At 37.1% G+C, this 22,602-nt stretch overlaps 1 protein-coding gene across 9 annotated transcripts in view; it reads left to right on the top strand.

Moving 5' to 3' along the window:
* MLLT10 (MLLT10 histone lysine methyltransferase DOT1L cofactor) overlaps positions 1-22,602 on the top strand; it is a 289,716-nt gene that overhangs the window by 251,702 nt on the left and 15,412 nt on the right. For all 9 annotated transcript variants that reach the window (XM_066384587.1, XM_066384586.1, XM_066384583.1 and 6 more), the window contains 3 exons: positions 4,849-5,027; positions 18,590-18,707; positions 20,306-20,378. In XM_066384587.1, coding sequence (XP_066240684.1) covers positions 4,849-5,027; positions 18,590-18,707; positions 20,306-20,378 — 370 coding nt within the window. The remainder of the gene's footprint in view (positions 1-4,848; positions 5,028-18,589; positions 18,708-20,305; positions 20,379-22,602) is intronic.

Raw genomic sequence — 22,602 nt, 5'->3', positions numbered from 1 at the left:
TTGAGAGTGGGATCATAGACGTGATCCCATGGTCACTGGATTGAGCCCAAAGGTCGCTGGCTTGAGCAAGGGGTCACTCGCTCTGCTGTAGCTCCCCCGATCAAGGCACATATGAGAAAGCAGTCAATGAACAATTAAGGAGACTAAGGAGCCTCAACAAAGAATTGATGCTTCTCATCTCTCTCCCTTCCTGTCTGTCTCTCTCTCTCTTTGTCTCTCTGTCTCTGTCACACACACAGAAAGAATCTGTGTCTGTCCAAAGCTTTGGCAAATTGTTGCTATTTCAGAATATAGTATCCATTATTGATAAAGCTTCAGTTTTTCAGGAGAAATAAGAAATCTAGAATTTAAATATGAAATTTCCATGCTTCTATATATGAAATACTGGTCAAAATTGTGAAACACAGTGCACACCAACAGAAAGCTTTGAATTTTCTTGTTTACTTATTCTAACTTTATTGTGCTTCTAACTCCTAGACTTGTGTCTTCAGACCTGATTTTTCTGCCAAGTTTTAGGCTAATCTTATCCTATTCTAGACTTATATAAGAGTTCTGTGTTCCGCAGGCATCTCAAAGACCACAGTGATCGTCCTGAACCTCAAACTTGTATTAGGAAGTGGTTTCATTATAGAATCAGACAGCTGTGGGTTTGAACCCTGATTCTACCACTTTCTAGGTCATTGAGCAAGAGACAGAAATTTCGATCTATTTCTGTATGTGCCTTGACTGGGGATTGAACCACAACCTCTGAGTATCAGAGCAATACTCCAACCAACTTAGCTATCCAGCCAGGGCAGTTTAATTGTTTTACTAGCACACTTAGAGGAACAGCACAGAAGACAGACAACGTTCAAAACATGTACTTTTATGTAGGACAACTCAGAAAGTATAGTGAATGGATGGAAACTACTGTATGGTAAAAGTGCTACAAACTCCCATTTTGGTACCATCAATAAGAAATATACTTGTTTTAAAAAAATCCAAGTGCTGACACTGTCCAGAAAAATAGAACAGATTTATTTATGTAAAGCTGAACTGTGACATTTGTTCACTGAAACATTTTCACTTATGTTAATGCTTACTGTGCCTGCATTTATATTTTAAAAATTCACATACAAATGAAAATGGAAATAATTTCTGTTCCCTGTTTTTCACTTGCAGTCATGTACTTAGGTACCATTTGATCCCATGGGAGAACAAACCTAACATTTAGAACCACCAATAACAGAAAGAAGAGAAAAAAAATTTAAGAATGAAATGTTTCCCATCACAGTGGATTCTTAAGCATGTTATCTAGATATGTGGCATGCTAGCTGGATGTCTTTGGCATAATTGTTGGTCTCTTTTAAAAGGCCAACCAGAGAGGTCTCACTTGCCTTCTGCAAAGTATACCAGTAGCTGCACTCTAGAAGCACAATTTTTGAAATCCTGAGCACCAGGCACTGGAAGGGAAGTTTGCAAATCAGAAGTTTAGTGAACTTTTAATAACGTCTACTTTTACAGAGTGCCACTGTTACCAGGCCTGTGATATGTGTCTTCACCCCCGCAGTAGAGGGTGCACCTTGCAAGCAGCCTTAGTAGCTGGTTGTTTCCACTGTGCTTTAACCATAGGTGGATTTAAGCTCCATACTCGCCTTCTCCTTCTGCTGAGCTCAGTGCTTTGAGGTGGTGCTGTGGCTGGGAACGCCACAAGTTAACTTTATTTCTTTAAACTTCTATTTGCTAATATGTAAAATGGGAGTGATATTTACCTCACTGGGCTATTATGCTAGTGACCTATATATAGTAACCAAATGCTGATATTCTTAATTGCTATTTCTGCTTCAGTGATTGGTATAACCACTCACACCTGCTTACTGGTGCTTAAGAGTCCTTCGTGAATTTTCCCTCTTTTTTTTTTTTAATTTTTAAAAATTGATTTTAGAGAGACAGGAAGGGGGGAGGGGAGAGAGAAACATCAATTTGTTGTCCCACTTATTTATACACTCACTGGTTGTTTCTTGAGTGTGCCCTGACTGGGGATGAAACTGGCAACCGCGGTGTGTGTGGACAATGCTCAAGCAACTGAGCTACTCGGCCAGGGCTTCCCTCTTTTTTATTTTTCAGATCTAACTAGTTACCAGTCTCATGAACTTTGCCTTTGTCATGTCTCTTTACTGCTGTTACTGTAGTTTAATCCCTATTTTTGCTCATCAGTATTATTGTAGGAACCCTTAATAGCTTTCTCTGTCTTTATTTAAATATCTTTCCCCATCTGTTCTCTGCCTGTGCCAGTGATTTATGTTTTGCTAAAACACCAATCTGGTCACACCAGGCTTCAGTTTATAATCCTTCAGTGGTTTCCTGTTGTCTCTAAAATTTTTAACTTTTTACATTTTAACTTTCAATGTTCTTTTTAATCTGGTTCCTGCTTATTATTTTGCCTCATTTCTTTCTTAGCCTATAGAGATGGTACTTATAAGTTCCTAGAATTTACCTTGCTCTCTGTTGCGTGTTTCTTCCTGAGACCGCCCTTTGTCTCTGTTCTGTAGTTCCTTTGGAAACTAGCTTTAAAGGCCACCCATTTCTTCTGCAAGTTTTTCTGACCTCCCCACCGTCTCTCACCCCTGGTCTGGGTTAGATTCTCCTTTATATGTATTTATAGTCCCCTGAGGATGTTTCTATCATTCTTCACAGTCTTTTGTAATTGTCTCTTTTTTCCACTAAGCTTCTTGAAGGCAGAGACCACAGATCGTGAATGGCTTTGTATCTCCAGGGCTTAGAATAATGTCTGGCAAACAGTGAGCTCTCAGATGTCTGGGTAATAGATACATTTGTTGAATGAATAAATTATGAGTGTTTTCTGGAGAAATTATAGATATCTTAGGAGCCTCATTTATTGTTGTAAGGTCTTTATAATGTCCCAATTCTTTTATTCCCCTTGTTTGAAGGTTATAGATGCTTTTATTTATTATGGGTCAGTAATGTTTATGTTCTTTAGAATAAGTAAATTATATTGTTAATATAATAACTTGTTGCCTTCAAGGGCTGTAGTTTTTCAAAAAGATTTTTTTTTACTGCAGCCCACTTATGTACATTTTTCCTGCTTCCTCTTGTTACAGTGTCAAGTTCTTAGGATCTTATTCCTTCCTACCCTCTAAGAGCTTTATTTCAGCTTCCACACTGTTGACTCTGTGTACCAGGTAATTCTTAGTTGTGAGGAGTTGTCCTGGGTGTTCTGGGATGCATTTAGCAGTATCTGTTGCCTCTACCTACTAGATACTACAATAGTAGCACTCCCTAGTTCTGACAACCAAAATGCCTGTAGGCGTTGTCAGATGTCTTCTGTGCATCAGCATCACCCCTGGTTGAGAGCCCCACTGATTTATAGATAATTCTCTCTCTCTCTCTCTCTCTATTTATTTTATTAATTTTAGAGAGAGAGGGGGATAGGAACATCAATCTGGTCCTGTATGTGCCCTGATCATGGATCAAACTGGCAACCTCTGCACTTCGGGATGAGGCTCTAACCGAGCTATCCTCCAGCCAGAGCTAGATAATCCTATCTCTTGCCTTGATCAGCAAAGAACCTCTTTTTCTCTGTGGGACTCTTCTTTAGCATATACCACAATCTCCCATCTTTGAAAAGAAAAAAAAACCCCACCTTTTTTTCGTTAACTCCTTGTTTTCTCTTTAACTTTCTCATTTTCCCTCTCCCTCCCCTTCCCATCCACTTTTTTGGAATGAATTGCTTCCACGCTCTCATTTTCCCCTTACTTTCTAGCTTTTACCATGGTTCCAGTGTTCCTTTTTCCTTGAAGAGACTGTTACTACTATCTAGTAGTCTGTGTCATGTTTATCTCTTAATACTCTGTTCCCCCCACCCCCACTTCTATGCCTCCTGGACTTTCTAGAAGCCACCTGTATTCTTTTCTCATAGCTGTGTTCCACAATGTCATCAGCCTCTTTATTGGCCTTGGAATCTCAAGCCTAGTCCGACTTCATTTTATTTTCTACATTATAGTGTGGGTGGTCTTTTTATTTATTTATTTTTTTAATTTTTGTTTTTAATTTTATTGTGTTTAGGTGACCTAAATTTTATTTTATTTTTATTTCTTTACGAGAGAGTGAGAGACTGGAACAGACAGATAGAAGGGGAGAGAGATGAGAAGTTATCAACTCGTAGTTGAGGCACTTTAAGTTGTTTCTTGATTGCTTTCTCATATGTGCCTTGATGGGGGCGCTCCAGCTGAGCCAGAGATCTCTTGCTCAAGGCAACGGCTATTGGGCTCAAGCCAGAGACCATGGAGTCATGTCTATGACCCCATACTCAGCCAACAACTCCTCTCTCAAGCTGTTGTCCTTAGGGTTTCAAGCCTGGGACCTCAGCGTCCTAGGTCAATGTTTTATCCTCTGCGCCACCACCTTGTCAGACTGGGTGACCTTTTTAAAACAAAGTCTCCTCCCATTTTAACTTTTCTCAATCGTGAGTTCTGGGGCCCTTGTATCTACAGTTTGAAAGGTTTACCAGGTGCTTTTAATGCAACTCTAATTGCTAAAAGAAACATTTCATTGCTCTTAGGAATTCCTAAAACCCTTGTTATTATTTTCACAGAGCACTTCCTGATGTGATGTGACCCCTGTTTATTAGCAAAGCCATTTTTTGTTATATGAAAAGACTTGGCTTCTTTTAGATAAGTGTTTTATGAAAAATCAGTATATATTTAGTTACTGGTACTTTTTTTTTTACCATCTACAATAAAAATTGGTCATTGTGGGGAGGGATCAGGAGGAAATGCTGGTATTCTAACATACTGATTAATGTGTGTCTGACAAATTTGACTAAGTTATAAAATATTTCTTTTTCAGGTATTTATAACAGCAATGATGTAGCAGTATCATTTCCAAATGTAGTCTCTGGCTCAGGATCTAGTACTCCTGTCTCCAGCACTCATTTACCTCAGCAGTCTTCTGGGCATTTGCAGCAAGTAGGAGCTCTGTCTCCATCAGCAGCAGCATCTGCAACCCCTGCTGTTGCTACAACTCAGGTACATTATAAAGTACATGAAGATGGGTTATCAGTTTCAAAAGTGAGTTCGATTGGAGAAGAGAGAAATGAAATAGGGCTTCCTATAGGAATTTATAAAGTATCTCAGTTTGTATTGACATGTTAGTGGAAATCATAAATATTTTTACAAGATGAGAAAAGAAAAATGAATATGTTGCCATCAACTGATTATTTTTAATTTCTGAGTTTCTAAATTTTTTCTAAAAATATAAAATAGTAGTTCAAGGGGCAGTTTTTATTTTATTTATAAAAAGTTCAACTTTTTAAAACTATGAACCAATTTTGGATGTATGTTTTTAAAAATTCATTTTCTAATTTCATAAACCACACAAATAGTGTATGAGTATCTGCTGAGTTTTAGTAAAAGGTGAAAGATTTATGCAATCTGAAGAGAAACCAGAGTATATACCTGCTAAGTTTAAAAAAACCAGTGTAGGTGAATATAGAATAAAGAGAGAATGATTCCTGTAAGTAGTGTATGGCTTTTCTCCTGGTGGGAGAAGGAATGTTCATACATCTTGTAAATAATGGTGACTGTGTTGTTGGTTTTGCATTTATTTATTCTGCTCCTCCACTTTAGATCTGTAATTTGATAGGTGACCTAGTCTACAGTAATGTCTACACCTATTAAAAGCAGGAGTCAAATTAGAAAATTATGGTCTTGAATTACATAAAAAAGACAGTAAATGGGCAAAGTTTTGCGCGCGCGCGCACACACGCACACACACACACACACACACACCTCTACTCTAGCCTCCCCACCCCCACATTTCCCTGAAGATAATAACTTAAAATTCCTAAAGGATGTATTTTTTTTTATTTGGAATTCTTTATAGTTTTACTTTTATTCAAAGCTCTAGTAGTACGTGTTTTAACATTTTGAGAAAATTATAACAGTGGTAAATGTCTTACAACAAATAACTAGTTAAGTAGTTGTTGGTAAGTTGCTGTAAACTTATGCTTTATGCATGTATTCATAATTCCCATTGTATGGGCCATTGGAATGTGTTTTGTTTTATTTTGTTTTGTTTTTTACAGGCCATTAGAATGTATTTTGTGTAAGTTGAACATCAATGCACAGCCTTGTTATTTTTAAAGTATGTAATAGTACAGTATATATATTATAATTAGGTTAAATATTAGAATAAACAGAGTTCAGCACAGAAAATCAGTGGCAGGATTAAGTGGTATGTCTTTGAAAATGAAAGTTAACTATTTGGTGGACCTATAAACCTGAATAAGGGAAGTTTGACTGGTTTTAGCTTATTTCACTAGCCTTAGTGGAGTAGTCACAATAATAGCGGTTTGGGGCTGAGAGGGTGAAAGGGTAAATAGTTGTATCTGTTTTTATTTTATCTATTTTAATTTTAATTAACTGTAACCATATGCTATTGATGGGTTTATATTCTTGGACAAAGTCTCATATGAACATTTTCAATGTGCATTTTTCTTTTCTTTCTTTATAAAAATCTGTTTTAATTACTCTCTGGTTAATTCCAGGCTGATTTAAGCAAAAATCACATTTCTTCTTATTTATTATGTTTGTGGTTTTAGGGGCTGGCATTAGGGAGGTCAATGAGGGAAGTGGTGGTAAAGAGAAATTTATAGCTAGGGGGAAAATTCCACTTAACATATGACTCAACTACAGAACAAAGAAATCATAGTTGCAAGTAATCCAGCATTCAGTCCAATTAAATCTTTATGGTTTCTTCTCTTTCCATGTTTCAGTAAGATGGGTCTCTTACAACTATGATCATCCAGCTAGACTGAAGAGTTGCACGCTGAGACAACTGCGTCTATCTCTATCCAGTGGTAAAGGCTATCTGCTTTCAAGCTGGAGCTTATTTAGCCTGGCTTATCTTGTGCTGCTGTAGCAACCATCAGTCTCCAGGCAACTGAGGCATGTTGACCTCTCAGTTGAACTGAGAGCAGAACTACTTCAACTTAGCTGCCTGAGAGAATAGTATTGGTACTGGATATGCAAAATGTGTAGTTTTTTACGCAGTGTGCAAGGGAAAGGATACAAAAATGTTTAGAATAAATTGAATATTTAGATAGGATTCTTAAAATTGTGATGTACAATGGTAATTGAATCTTCTCAAAATGACAAAAGTTTATTTCTGATTTAACTTTCACATAGGCCCTGTTTATTTTCTAATCACGCAAGTCATTATGTTTAGGTAATCATGTCCTACCCTTTAGTTTAAGATTTTTTTATAGGTAGTTGATTTAAAATTAAGAGCAGTGCTCTAAGGTAAATTAAAATGATCAATATTTAAAATGTAATTATAGCCTGACCAGGCTGTGGCACAATGGATAGAACGTCGAACTGGGATGCGGAGGACCCAGGTGCGAGACCCCGAGGTCGCCAGCTTGAGCCCGGGTTCATCTGGTTTGAGCAAAGCTCACCAGCGTGGACCCAAGGTTGCTGGCTTGAGTAAGGGGTTACTCGGTCTGCTGAAGGCCCGTGGTCAAGGCACATATGAGAAAGCAATGAATGAACAACTAAGGTGTCGCAGTGAAAAACTGATGATTGATGCTTCTCATCTCTCTCCGTTCCTGTCTGTCCCTATCTATCCCTCTCTCTTACTGTAAAAAAAAAAAAAAAAAGAATTATAGAAGTCTTGTTACAGTTATTAAGAAAACAATGACACTTGCAAGCAGATATTTCTAAAAGAATATATAAATCAGAGAATAGAATCTTCCTCTCCCCTTCCTCTCTCTCTAAAATCAATAAATAAAAATTTAAGAAATAAATTTGAAGAATGGTTTTTCCTTCTCTTCTTCTCCCCCCAAAAAACTTCAAGTAGTACTAATTTTTAGTGACTGACGTGGTGTCAACAGAGTGAAAATCCAGAGGTCATTCCTGATTTTTCTGGGCTTGGTGTTAAATATGATAGATATATGCCTCTTGTTTGACTTGTTTGCTGTCTTAACAATTGTTCCCTGCAAAATGGTCAGGGAGATAGGATCAGGAAGCTGGTAGCAATTAAAACTGAGAATAGATTTGTGCCTTTAAGGGAGGTGGGGAGTCTGAAATTTAGCAGCCTTAATTTGAAAAAACCTTTTAAAAAATGTTAGATAACTCAGCTTTATTTTCTTTTTATTTTATTTTTTTAGAGACAGAGAGAGAGAGAGTCAAAGAGTCAGAGAAAGGGATAGATAGGGACAGACAGACAGAAACGGAGAGAGATGAGAAGCATCAATCATCAGTTTTTTGTTGCAACACCTTAGTTGTTCATTGATTGCTTTCTCATATGTGCCTTGACCATGGGGCTACAGCAGACCGAGTAACCCCTTCATCGAGCCAGCGACCTTGGGTTCAAGCTGGTGAGCTTTGCTCAAACCAGATGAGCCTGCGCTCAAGCTGGCGACCTCGGGGTCTCGAACCTGGGTCCTCCGCATCTCAGTCCGACGTTCTGTCTACTGTACCACTGCCTGGTCAGGCTCAGCTTTATTTTCTTTAATGTTAAATCATTATATTTTATCCGAGATAATTGTTTTTTAGAATAATTATTCTTTCACAGCTCTCAACAATATAGTTATAATAGTAGTTCCTTTACATTATTGGAAGAGAGAAGTACTGTCCGTATGATTTTTTTTTTAATGATGTGTTCTGCTCTTGTATCCTAAATATAGATAGAAATTAGTTTCTGTATGTGTGCCATTAATTTTCCATTCTGCCTTTTAGTTTCCCTTCTGTTTCCTAGTTCTACATTCATTCTGTCTGTCTTTGGGAGAATTCAAGTGCTTTGAAAGATGGTTCCTTTAGAAGAATTTAAGGCTTGATGCAATGAAAAAAATTGTATTCCAGTACAGTGATTTTCAACCTTTTTACACTTGGGGTGAAATTAGAATTATTTTGGGGACTGCTAAGGCAGAAATCACCACGAGCATAAGTGAATTCAACTAAGATCATTGGGTCTGTCCTCTTCACACATCAGAGTGGTTAACTCTTTCACCAGCACAAAATTTTTAACAGACTAGTCCATTAAAATGGTTGAAATACACTATTCTAATATGTTCTGCATTCTAGGTTTCGCTTTTGGATATAGTTTTCATGTAGATAATCATGCTTCACTCTTTATTCTGTGTTACTGTTACAAAAATGATACAGATTTAAAAATAATTTATATAAAGGAACTTCCAGGGTTTATGTGATTAGTAAATGCAGATATTTAAGATTTTTTTTTTAGTCGAGAGGAGGGGAGATTGTGAGGCAGAGTCTCATATGCCACCACAGGGATCCACCTGGCAACCCCATCTGTGGCCAGTGCTCGAATTAACTGAGCTATTTTTAGAGTCTGGGGCTGACAACAGTTGCTCGGACCTACCAAGCCATCTTCAGCACCCAGGGCGATGCTTGAACCAATTGAGCCACTACGGGAGGGGAAGAGGAAGAGAAGGGCGAAAGGGAGGGGAAGAGAGAAGCAGATGGTTACTTCTCTTGTGTGCCCTGTCTGGGAATCGAACCTGGATGTCCATATACTGGGCCAGCACTCTATCCACTGTTCAAACTGGCCAGGGCCATAGAATTTTAAAGGTACAGTTTAGCAACTAAAGTTTGATAGATTTCTCTGGGAAGTTTACTTCAATCAGCTTTGAATATTTTGTTTTCCAGTAGCATGACTTTGTTGTGCATGTGTGTGTGCCTGTGCGTGTGTGTGTGTGTGTGTGTGTGTGTGTGTGTGTGTGTGTGTGTGTGTGGTGAGGAGTTGTCTTAGATGTAGTCCTTGATTTCCTTTCCAATAATGTCTGATATGACACTGTCATTCTGTTTGAGAAAATAGTTTGTTTTCCCAGGCAGATTCACCTGACTTGATTGATCAGAATGAAAGTTTCAATAAATAATTTAATAATGACTTAAAAATTTTAAGAAAGTTAACATTCAGAACAAAGTAAGTTTTTATAAGTACTCTGTAACATCACTTGGATGATAAAAAGGTTGAGTAACTGCATGATGTCACATGGCTAAAAAGTAGTGAAACTTAAGTTTGGAAGCAAGGCAGTCTGTCTCCTGAGCCTGCTTTCTTGTTTACTATAATCTGTAGCATAAAAATGAATTTTCCAATTGTGTATCTCTATGTCAAGAGGTATCTCTTTGAAAAACATTGTTAGGAATTTTACTTTGTCCATTTGTGTGATGTAATACAAAATAGCAGCAATTTGAATCAGATATTTTTGATTCCAGGAGATTAGCTGCTCACTAGTGTAACTGTGGACAGGTCTTTTAAATTTGTGAGCATTTAAAAAACATTTCCATTAATTAGAGAGAGAGACAGAGAGAGAGAGACAGAGAGAAAAGCATTAACTCGTTCCACTTAGAGAAAGAGAGAAAGAGAAGCATCAACTTGTTCCACTTAGTTGTTTCACTTTTTAGTTGTGCACTCATTGGTTGCCTCTCATAGGTGCCCTGACTGGGGACCAAACCCATGACCTTGGTGTGCAGCATGGTGGGGGGAGGTATTTTTTTCTATTTCTTCATGCATAAAATGAAAACTTGAAATACCTCTTCTACCTGCTATACATGTATGGTATGAAATTCAAATGAAAATAAGTACTCTGCAGACCATAAGGTACTGTAGAATTACTGATTATTGCACTGTTATAATTTGTTATCGGACATCATTAATTTCAACTGTTAGGGAGACAGCCTGATGACCAGTAAGAAATAGTGCACAGAAGAACTTCCTTTGCTAAAAATAGTATTAAATTTTTCTTTTAAAATTCATAATTACATGTTAACACAGATATATGAATTTTAGCCATTTTAGGTTTAGCTGTTAACTAAGGTCTTTTCCAGTTCTTAAATTATTGCAGTAGCCACTGGAGTACTAGGGACTTAATTTTCCCCCAAAAGATAGGTGATATATTGACTTGATATTAACCAATTAGGAAACCTTAAGAATTGGTTGGTTATTCTATGTAGTCCTGTTATCCAGCCGTGAGTGTTCAGTGATGGTTTAACTACAATTGAATCCCTCCCACTACTTTATTAGAACCTCAGTTGTAGGGCATTTCAGCATTAGCCTAAACAATGGTTTGAATACGCTAAGCTCCTAACAATTAGGGAGCAGTTTGGGGCATTGAATAATGTAGAATGATGCAATTGAACCTGACAGCTTTAACAGCCAGCCTACTCGTGGGACCTGAAAGTTGTTCACACTTGGTTTCATCTCTCATCACACGCTGAGTATTAAAGCTTTACTGGTGGTAGCTGACATAGAAATGGGATCTGTTATCAGAATATGTTTCATAGTGTAAAGTTCGAATTGAGTTAGAGAATATATGAAACTTTCCAGTGTTCCCCAATTTTTCTTGGAAGCTTTTCTAGTCGAACAAATTGTGCTTGCAAATGGAAAAAATATGTAAATTGTCACTAAAATATTTGGATCTCTACAGTTTATTTTCAGTATTGCTGTGTCATTATACAGGGTGGGCAAAAGTAGGTTAATCATATTAATAAATAATACAATAATTAATACATAATATATGATAAACTGTTTCATGTATTCACAACTAAATTTTCTTTTGTTTACCCTTGTATATAAATTAAAGATATCATTCCATAATGAGACATTTATACCTTCTAATTTTTCTTAGGTAAATATGTTTTAATCTTTGAAGTATAACCATGTTATTAGAATGTAATTGGTAGAGTATATTTTCTAATGACGTTAATGGCAGAGCTGAAAACTATAGTAACTTATGAAAATAATTTTTAAATAAGCTAAAATTTGAGTGTTTACCATGTGCCAAAACATTCAAGTCCTTTACATATACACTTCACTAATTCTCACAATATTTTAATGAAGTGTAGGTACTGTTATCTCCGTTGTTACAGACTGAAGACAGATTTCGTACCTTGCCCAAAGTGAGACAGCTTATATATGGTGGATATAGTGATAATTTTTCTTCTAATAGTATATATGAATTAAAAAGTTTTTAAAACTAATATTCAATTAGGTGAGTCTGACAGAATTTTGAAAGACTGTATTTTTAAATCGTGTCAGGGTTGGATAACCTGAAGAAAAAAGCTATTGTGTTTTAGAACTTGTTTGAAGCATTTGATTTTAACATTTATTGACAAGTTAATTATGCATTTTAAAATGCTTGCTATAACCTCTTCCTGTGTGATTGATGTTTGGAGTTTCATATTTTTTATACTTTTTTGCCTTTACCAACATTGGGGGGGGAACTCTACCAAAACAATATACACTTATTTTTTTTCAACAATATCAACTTTTAAGCCTGATATTCACATAATTGAGTAGGCTTAGCTTGACATTTTCCCGTCCACAACTAACTCCTTTAAGAATGAACCAAGTGCATAGGAATTTGGTGGCTACTTTACCTGTGAGAGCTCTTTTAAAACTTCTCTGTGGTCACCTGACCAGGCGGTGGTGCAGTGGATAAAGTGTCGGATTGGGATGCGGAGGACCCAGGTTCGAGACCATGAGGTTGCCAGCTTGAGCGCAGGTTCATCTGGTTTGAGCAAAGCTCACCAGCTTGGACCCAAGGTCACTGGCTTGAGGAAGGGGATACTCGGTCTGCTGAAGGCCCACGGTCAAGGCACATATAAGAAAGCAATCAATGAACAACTAAGCAGGGGTCCCCAAACTTTTTACACAGGGGGCCAGTTCACTGTCCCTCAGACCGTTGGAGGGCCGCCACATACAGTGCTCCTTTCATTGACCATCAATGAAAGAGGTGCCCCTTCCGGAAGTGCGGCAGGGAGCTGGATAAATTACCTCGGGGCTACATGCGGCCCGCAGGCCCGTAGTTTGGGGACGCCTGAACTAAGATGTTGCAATGAAAAACTGATGATTGATGCTTCCCATCTCTCTTCGTTCCTGTCTGTCCCTATCTATTCCTCTCTCTGACTCTGTAAAAAAAAAAAAAAAGAATAAAACTTCTATGTGGTCATAAGCAGAAGCAGACATTTTGTATAAGAGGTAAACTATCAACAGGGACATTTTAAGGTGAAATATAATTTTCATCTTGTTAATATTTTAATATGGTATGTCAGTCTACTTAGGAAACACTAATTTTCTTTGATTTGTTTTGAATTTGAATACTGCCTTGGTAGACTCACGTATCTTTCTAGATGTTTAACATGGTAAGTCATTTTAAATTTGCTAAGGGTATTCTTTGATCCTGGCACCTAAATGTATTTTGTTCCAAAATAACTGGATTTACCTCAATAATTGTTCAGTTTATTCTTACTTTGCTTGTATTTAGGTCTATCTAGTAAAATCATTATATTTTCTGTTTCTTTTTTTATTAAGTGAGAAGCAGGGTGGGCAGAGACAGACTCTCGCATGCACCATGATCGGGGTCCACCCAGCAAGCCCCCTACTGCATGATGATCTGCCCTGCTGGGGCCGCTGTTCTGTTGCTCAGCAACTGAGCTATTTTAGGGCCTGAGATGAGGCCATGGAGCCACCCTCAGTGCCTGGGGCCAACTTGTTTCAAGCAAGCCATGGATATGGGAGAAGGAGGAAGAGGAGGAGGAGGAGGAGGAGGAGGAGGAGGAGGAGAAGGAGGAGAAGGAGGAGGAGGAGGAGGAGGAGGAGGAGGAGGAGGAGGAGAGAGAGAGAAAGAATGGGAGGGAGAGGGGTGGAGACACAGACTGTTGCTTCTCCTGTGTGTCCTGTGTGCAAAAGTTTATTATGACAATATTAATTTATTATTTTATAAAATATTTTTATCTTGATCTAATCTAATACCTATTTTTACATTTTGAGATGACTTGATTTCAGTGGGATACTATAATGCCAAGTACCTAGTTTGTTTTTTATGTATTTTTTTAACTTCTTATTTTGAAATAATTTTAGATATATAAAAAAGTTACAAAAATGATACAGAGCACAAAGTTCACATGTATTTTGTGGGATGCCCTTCACTCAGTGTTAACAACTCATATTCTTAGAGTGCCACTAGACCCAAGCAGGATATCCATCCACAATAGCCATTTTCTTTACCTGAGCAAAACAAAATTGAGGTGTCATAAGGTAGGTATTTTCCTCTGAAAAAGAATTGCCAGTCTTTATAACCAGGTCTGCTGAAGCAGACACGCTACATTAGTAGTTTGTTTTTAGTATACAGTACTTTTTAATTTTTATTAATTTTTAAGATTTCATTTATTGATTATTACAGTGAGAGGAGAGAGAGGGAAGGGAGAGCGCTCATAGTTACTTCACTTTGTTAATTGCTTGCTAGTTGTATGTGCCTTGACCAGGCAAGCCCAGGGTTTCAAACCAGGGATTGAAACCATTCAATCCATTTCAAAACCATTCCAGGTTGACACTCGATCCACTGTGCCACCACAGGCCAAGCTTTAGTGCACTTAAAATCCATGTCCAAAGTACACTATACGTGGAGAAGTGTGTGTATATTGTTTTTTTTAATTTTTATTCCTTGTTCCAGATTTCTTGTATATAAAAGCTTCCAGTGTTCTTTCTTTATGCTTTCTAACCGCTATTTCTTCAGGTTCACATGGACATCCTTCCATCTCCCTGAATCTCAGTGCTTTCACTTATTAATGACAGCAATGTTTTTGAGTCTACAGATTGCCATTGTTTATGTTCTTCTTGGTAAGGTGCTTGCTTGTCCCTGCTGTCTCACTTATTCTCCTTCATTGATAGTAGGTTATGGGATCTTTTCACTAAAATGTTGGGGGTTTCCTGGCCCTACATATGGTACCAACAGTTTTCAAGGGTTCTCAGCATTAACCATTCTAAAGATTTCAGACATGTTGGCTAAGCAGTGTGAGACATTTCTAGAGTCTTTGGTGACTCATGTTACCTGCTTAAAATGTGATGTTAATGAGTTGAGTTTTATTGAGATGTTTTATTTTAATACACCACAAAACTCTGCCTAGTAAAATTAATAACATTATTAATCTTTTAATAGTTTCTTGTTTAGATAAATGCAGTAATTTTTAAAAACCAAACAACTGCCAATAATTTTTATTCATTCAGAAAATTTGAGGAATTGGTTAGTTAAGGTATTAAAGAATGCATTCACATTTTAGTTTATTGTCTTATTAATTTACTTTTCCCTGCCATTTTGATAAAATATATACTTTCCTGCTTTGGAATTATACAGTACTAAACATGATAGTCATTATGCAAATCAGTTATGCTGTTATACTACTTTGCATTTTGATCTTTTAGTTCAGTGAGCCTAGTGTGTAATATGGAAACTAAGATAATTTGAAGACTACATCAAGAAATTTGAAGCTAATAAGTGTAAATATGAAGCCCTTGGCAGAAGATAACCTTCCTGGAGAAGGGTATATTTCTGATTAAAGTAGGATTTTTTCATTCTTTTTTTTTTTTTTTTTTCCCCCGTACAGAGACAGAGAGAGGGATAGATAGGGACAGACAGACAGGAAACAGAGAGAAATGAGAAGCATCAATCATTAGTTTTTCATTGTAGCACCTTAGCTGTTCATTGATTGCTTTCTCATATGTGCCTTGACTGTGGGGCCACAGCAGACCGAGTAACCCCTTGCTCGAGCCAGTGACCTTGGGTCCAAGCTGGTGAGCTCTGCTCAAACCAGATGAGCCCACGCTCAAGCTGGTGACCTCAGGGTCTCAAACCTGGGTCCTCTGCGTCCCAGTCCGATGCTCTCTCCAGGCCTCATTCTTATTAAGAGACTAAGTCAAAAAAAAAAAAAAAGAAAGATGTTAATGCTCCCAAATTCATCCATGTATTCAACACAAAACTAGTTATAGTTTCAGTAGACATTTTTTGTCTTTTTAAACAATTGTGGTTAAATACACAGAACATAAAATTTATTATTTTAGGCCTGACCTGTGGTGGCGCAGTGGGATAAAGCGTCGACCTGGAACACTGAAGTCGCCGGTTCGAAACCTTGGGCTTGCCCAGTCAAGGCACATATGGGAGTCGAAGCTTCCTGCTTCTCCCACTTCTCTCTCTCTCTCTGTCTCTCTCTCTCCTCTCTCTCTAAAAAATCAATAAAATATTTTTTAAAAAATTTATTATTTTAACCATTAAGTGGACAGTTTGGAGGCACTAAAATAAATTCACACTGTTGTGTAACCATCACCACCAAAAAAAATAAATAAAAGATTAAGTCAGCTCATAAAACTGACAGTTGGAACTAAAAAAGTAGTCCAACTGGTATAATATTAATCCTGATTTAGACAAAACATGACTGCATGAAAAAGGAGAATCAAAAGGCTAAGTTGCATCTGCAGATGTTAAGGCATCTAGATGTCCGTGTTCTTGGAGAACCACCCCACCAGTACTATGTAATATGCTTATTCTTGTTCATAATTTTTCTCTCTCTTGCTATCAGCTGTTACTTCTTGCTGCCAACAAATTGTCTCAAGATACTACTTTTTCTTATTCTTTCTAATTAATTTTTCACTTCTCATCTGTTACACATGCTTAGTTGATCTTTTTAGAATAGTCTGCAGTAAGAGTAAATTGGCTCTGTGAAGGGCATTTTTAAGTATAAGTTACCCGAGATTTTAACACATGTTGTCGGTAACATCTGGTCTTTTCTGTTCGAATTTTTCTTCTTCTGAGTTGTAAGTAGCCAAGATTCCTAAGTATTTGACTTCTGGAGAGGTTTAAAAAAAAATCTTACTATATTTTTATGAATTATTTAGTTTAACACTAAATACATGGCAAGCGTCCAGTATGATCTTTAGGTTACAATTATGACTTACCTTTTACTGAGGATTAACTGATAGTTAAACAGGACTTTATAGTACAAACTTAACTGACTTTGTGTACATTTTTTTTTTGAAAGAAAGAAAGGGAGAGATATGAGAAGCATTAACTTGTAGTTGTGGCACCTTAGTTGTTCATTGATTGCTTTCACATATGTGCCTTGAGTGTGGGAGGGGGCTCCAAATGAGCCTGTGACCCCTTTCTCAAGCCAGCAACGTTTGGGCTCCAGCCAGCAACCTTTGGGCTCAAGCTGATGAGCCTGCACTCAAGCCAGATGAGTCCACATTCAACCTGATGACCTTGGGTTTCAAACCTGGGACATCAGCATCCCAGGTCAACTCTCTATCCACTGTGCTACTACCTGTCAGGCTGCATATCTTTAATTAGAGGAAAAACAAAATCCAGAAATGGACCGATTGAACTTAGACATTGAAGTATGAACTGTGAAATGCACCCTGTGGAACAATGGAAAGCTAGGACAAGATTCTACATCAAGTAGACTCTTTTTGTGTGTTTAAAGTTCAGTTTTTGTGCTTAATAAGTTGTCTAGGAGCCACATATTATGTCAGGGTCTGAGTCTTTCCAGAAACACCCATTTATTCCCTTTAATATTTTGCTTGTTAAAACTACTATGTCATCTTGGTCTCTTGTGTGCAGTTATCTATGTCAAAATGTCCCATATCTTTTGTTCTGCTGTTAATTCAGCTTCTTTATCTTTGCTGTGCTTCAATTCTTTGAAATTATTTTCCAGATTTTTTTTCTGATATAACTACAGTGATTTCATTTTATAAAATCCTAAGTTTGATTTCATTCATGAAAAAGAATAGGAAGGGTACTTTAAAATTTGTGGTTCTGTTAAATCTGAAGACTATTTCAAACGAGTAATAGCCTTCTGTGAGTAATAGTATTACATGCACAAGAGATTTTCTTCCAAAATGCCACATTTTAAGGTTATAATATTCTGGAAAGTGGGAGAAACTATTCACATCAAAGAAGGCATTTTTATTACATTGGATTACGCAAGGCTTTGGCCAACCTCCTTGGCTTCATCTGTTTAAGGGTTCATTTTGGCTTGTTTGGCACAAGTCCCAGTAGAGGCCTTCAGAGTTGTGGTTAGCAACATGAATGAATTACAAACTTTGGGCCAGCTCTTCAGTTAGTAGAGCTGGCTTCTTGCCAAAAAGACATGCCTTATATGGGGTTAGGGCAAAGCTGTGGTTAGTTGAGCCTTGCACTGTATAGAAAACATGCTTTGTGATGCCTTTTTGCTTTCTTTTAAAATAAAAACAAAACAGAAAAAGCAGCAGTCTTCTGAGTCTATCAAAATAAAAAGTAACAAAATAGTGTGGTTTTACTAATGACAGAGGTAAGCAATGGAAAGAAATATGGCTCTGTATAGTTAAAATACTAAATTAGAAGTTAGACCTTTTGACCTCCTTAGCATCAGGTACTGTAAGAGACTAAAGCATGTTAGACATGTGTTGTCTACCTACCGTTAGTTTTTAAGTGGTTTAATGAGATTAAATCATCAGTCATATATATGTTCCCATTGTCACCATGCCACTAGGTTTTGGTATTGACTAGACACTTTGAAATTAGAACAAGAATAATTCACCTTGAATGTCCTAGTCTTTTTTTTTTTTAATTTAGAGTTATGTGGCTTCAAATATTGAAGTGTAATGATAAAACAAGTGAGAATGAAATTTGATCTTCAGTTAATCATGAATTTTTGCTTATATTTGTAGGTTGGAAAATACAGTTATTAGGTCTAGAGGAAAAATATTAAGACATTTTTAAATATAATTCACTTATCTTTGTAATCTTTTCATTTAGGCAAATACTCTATCTGGATCGTCTCTCAATCAGGCGCCATCCCATATCTATGGCAATAGATTAAATCCAAGTTCTTCAATGGCAGCTTTTACAGCTCAGTCTGAAAACACCCAAGCAGGTAAGTTTTCAAAAATTTTTAAACTCTAAAATTCTATTCCCCTTTTCTAATGTAATTCTCCTCAATGGCTCATTTTATTTGAAAAATCTAAAGGTGTGCTCAATATAGGATTATGCTTTTTTTTTAACCAGAAGAATCACAGTTGGAAGTAAATAGTATGCTGTGCTGCAAAATAGTGATGTGCTTTTTTACTGTCTGAAATGTAAATGTTTAAGCGGAGCCATCAGCAGGCAGGAATGCAACAATGTCTCCTGTGACTTTTGTGATTGATGTGTTCAGCTCTCAGTTCCATGCAATGAAAGTAACATAACACTAGGCTTTTCTGTGAATAGCCTAAACCTTTATTTGCATAATTCATGAAATTGCATTACACAAACTTGGTTTAAAAAAATCCTGTTAAAGAATTTCTACAGTGTTTAGTAATCCTGTGAATTTTTATCAGTTGACATTTTGTAGCGTTTGCCTCTTGTCCTGTTTTAATGAGCTGCTGGGTTTGCTTTGTTTCATTCCATCCATAAGGATTTGTTGACATGTCCAAGTAGTCATGCCTGTTTGGGGGAAGGGAATGGGTTTAGCAGTTCACCAAGAATGGATCAGTCATGTCTTTACCCTTTAAGGGTCAGAGGTTACCTGACTCAGAATAAGGGGAGGACAACCTTAAAAGAGGCCAGATAGGGTGATTTTATAAGCAACTAACTGTAGAGGAAATACAAGTTTACTTTTCAAGCAGAGATATTGTTACTTCAGAAATATTTTAAAGAAATTATTATTTTTCCTTTTTAAATACAGAATTCTGTGTTCCTATTTATTGTCAGTTTGGATATTTAGCATTATATGTAACTTTATTCTTGATCTAAGGATCCATGTTATACATATATATACTATACACTGTTCACAAAAATTAGGGGATCAGGGAACATAATGATACTCCATTACTTTCAGCCTTTTGTATGGTGCATTTTCACCAATGAAGTAAAAGTTGGTTTTGCATCTCATTTGCATAATCAAACAACTCTTTGACTTGTTGATTGCTTTTCTGATGTTTAATAAAATATCAAATGCTTCTTTTTTTTATTGCTTCACATTCATTTTGAAATATCCCCTATTTTTTGTGAGCAGTGTATATATATAGTTATAATTTTGGTCTTGGTATGTGACTCTTTGTAATACATTAAGTATTTTATGACTTGTCTTGGAATGCAAAGTGTTAAAAAAACAAAGCATAAGGATTCGCTGTGATAAGCATACAGATTAGCTGTCCGCTGCTGTGATTCATTACTTTAACCGTAGAAATTAAAAGTGGCTAAGGGGAGAGCACTGCAGATGCAAACCACGCTCCTGTGCTGTAAAACTGGGAGGAATGAAAGAACAGAACGTAATCCATGGCCTCCTACACCCACAGCAACATGTAGGGACAGCACCTTACATGCCACAGTTCAGCAATTCTAAACTAGCAGCATACTAGACCTTCTACTTTCACAGTAATTACAAAGACAGTGGTAAAGGTTTTATGTATGTTTTAGGAAAAATCAGGGCAATAGCTTAAAACCTCTTATAGTGAGAGCCACTTTATCAGCTATGAAATATTTACACTGCAGATCAGGATCTTGGAGACAATAGCCGCAGCCTTGTTGGCAGAGGAAGCTCACCCCGAGGAAGTCTCTCACCACGGTAAGCATTATTTACACTGCAAAGTATAGGCAAAAGAAACATTTTGAGACTGGAAACTTCTTTATCTCCTATCAGCAGAGTTTACATTTGTGATGCTATGAAAGCATTCTGAAGATAAGAAACATGTCTGGCCATTCAAGAAAAATGATTCTAAATTGATTTGAATATTAATTTAAACAGATATCTAAGCCTTTCAAAAGTTATAACTCTTAGATTTCCAATCAATTTGAATTCTCTTGTGTTTTTTATTTATATATTTAGCTGCTGGTACTAAATATATAAATGGGTAATTGATTTGGGTAATTACTTTTGGTCCTAAAATAGTTTTAAAATCTCTTAAAGCTACAGACTCAAGGCTTTCAACTTTGGCTTCCAGTTTTAGTTCTGTTATGGGCAATGCACTTAACCCTTTAGACTAGGGGTTCCCAAACTATGGCCCGCGGGCCGCATGCAGCCCCCTGAGGCCATTTATCCGCCCCCGCCGCACTTCCGAAAGGGGCACCTCTCTCATTGGTGGTCAGTGAGAGGAGCATAGTTCCCATTGAAATACTGGTCAGTTTGTTGATTTAAATTTACTTGTTCTTTATTTTAAATATTATATTTGTTCCTGTTTTGTTTTTTTATTTTAAAATAAGATATGTGCAGTGTGCATAGGGATTTGTTCATAGTTTTTTTTATAGTCCGGCCCTCCAACGGTCTGAGGGACAGTGAACTGGCCCCCTGTGTAAAAAGTTTGGGGACCCCTGCTTTAGACTCTAGTTCCTAATTTAGTAAATGAAGTTCTTGTTGCTCATCTCTGAATTCCCTCTGGCTCTTAAAATTGTTTGAATCAAAGTATAGCAAATGTATTACATTGTTCTTTGAAATTATCTTAGCAGCTATATGAAAGAATTCAGGTACTATTTATTCATATATAACATGTGTGAAATTATTCCTGTTAGCAGGACACTCTTAACCAGAGTTGTACTGAAGGATTGAATTTCTCTGAGCACAGTCCAAGGGTCACAAATCTTCTGTGTTCAATGTGCAGAATGATAGTAGGAAATGCTGTGTCAGTTTGTAGAAGACATTGGAACTTTAGGCTCTGGCTGTCTTTTTTATTGATTTTATTTCCTTTCTTTTATAGCTTCTCCTAGTTTGTTTTCTCTCTGTTCTCTAATTTTGTAAACTCTGCCTTAAGTATAGTATTAGACTGGGTGAGAATGGAGACCAGGAGGAGGGAAAAAACCACTTTAGAGTCTTTTTTCAACTCTGGGTACTAAAAATTTTAATTATGGGGATGTAAAAATTCTAGTAAAGCTTAAGATTTTTATGTGATAACCATATGAATATCACTATTGCTGTGTTGCTGAGATAGTTGGGGAAATTCTATTAAGAAAAATATTTGTCATTAAAGACGTTAGTACAGTTATCTCTAATTTTGCTATTTCCTGCTGGTACATCTAGTAGTGCCATTTTTCTATATAATTCTCAAGTGAACTAAAACTAGCATTGTTTACCCTGACCAGATGGCACAGTTGGTTAGAGCTTTGTTCCAAAGCACAGAGCTTGCTGGTTCCATCCCCGGTCAGGGCACATACAGGAGCAGATCAGTGTTCCCGTCTCACTTTCTCTCTCCCTCTTGCTCTCTCTCTAAAATTATTATTTTTCAAAGTAGCATTGTTTTTTTTTAATTGAAGTCTACAGAAAAATTTGAAGCTAGGAATGTGAAGTGCACAATGAATGAAAACATATGACTGATCTCTAATATTATGCCATGATTACTTCTGTATTATTTTATTCTTCTTTTCAAAGAAGAAAGTTAATGGATTTTTACTCATGTTTAGTAGAGGAAGCATTTCTGTGTTGCCCCTTTAAACTTAAAATACCATATAAGCTACCCAGAAATTAAGATCTTTTGTGTGTGTGTGTGTGTGTGTGTGTGTGTGTGTGTGTGTGTGTATTTTTCTGAGGTTGGAAATGGGTAGGCAGTCAGACAGACTCCTGCATGCACCCAGCTGGGATCCACCCAGCACGCCCACCAGGGGGCGATGCTCTGCCCATCTGGAGCGTCGCTCTGTTGCAACCAGAGCCATTCTAGAGCCTGAGGCAGAGGCCATAGAGTCATCCTCAGCGCCCGGGCAAACTTTGCTCCAATGGAGCCTTGGCTGCAGGAGGGGAAGAGAGAGAGAGACAGAGAGGAAGGAGAGGGGGAGGGGTGGAGAAGCAGATGGGCGCTTCTCCT

This window comes from Saccopteryx leptura, chromosome 5 (assembly GCF_036850995.1).
Source record: "Saccopteryx leptura isolate mSacLep1 chromosome 5, mSacLep1_pri_phased_curated, whole genome shotgun sequence".
Lineage (NCBI taxonomy): Eukaryota > Metazoa > Chordata > Mammalia > Chiroptera > Emballonuridae > Saccopteryx > Saccopteryx leptura.
This window is presented reverse-complemented; position numbering and strand designations above follow the sequence as displayed.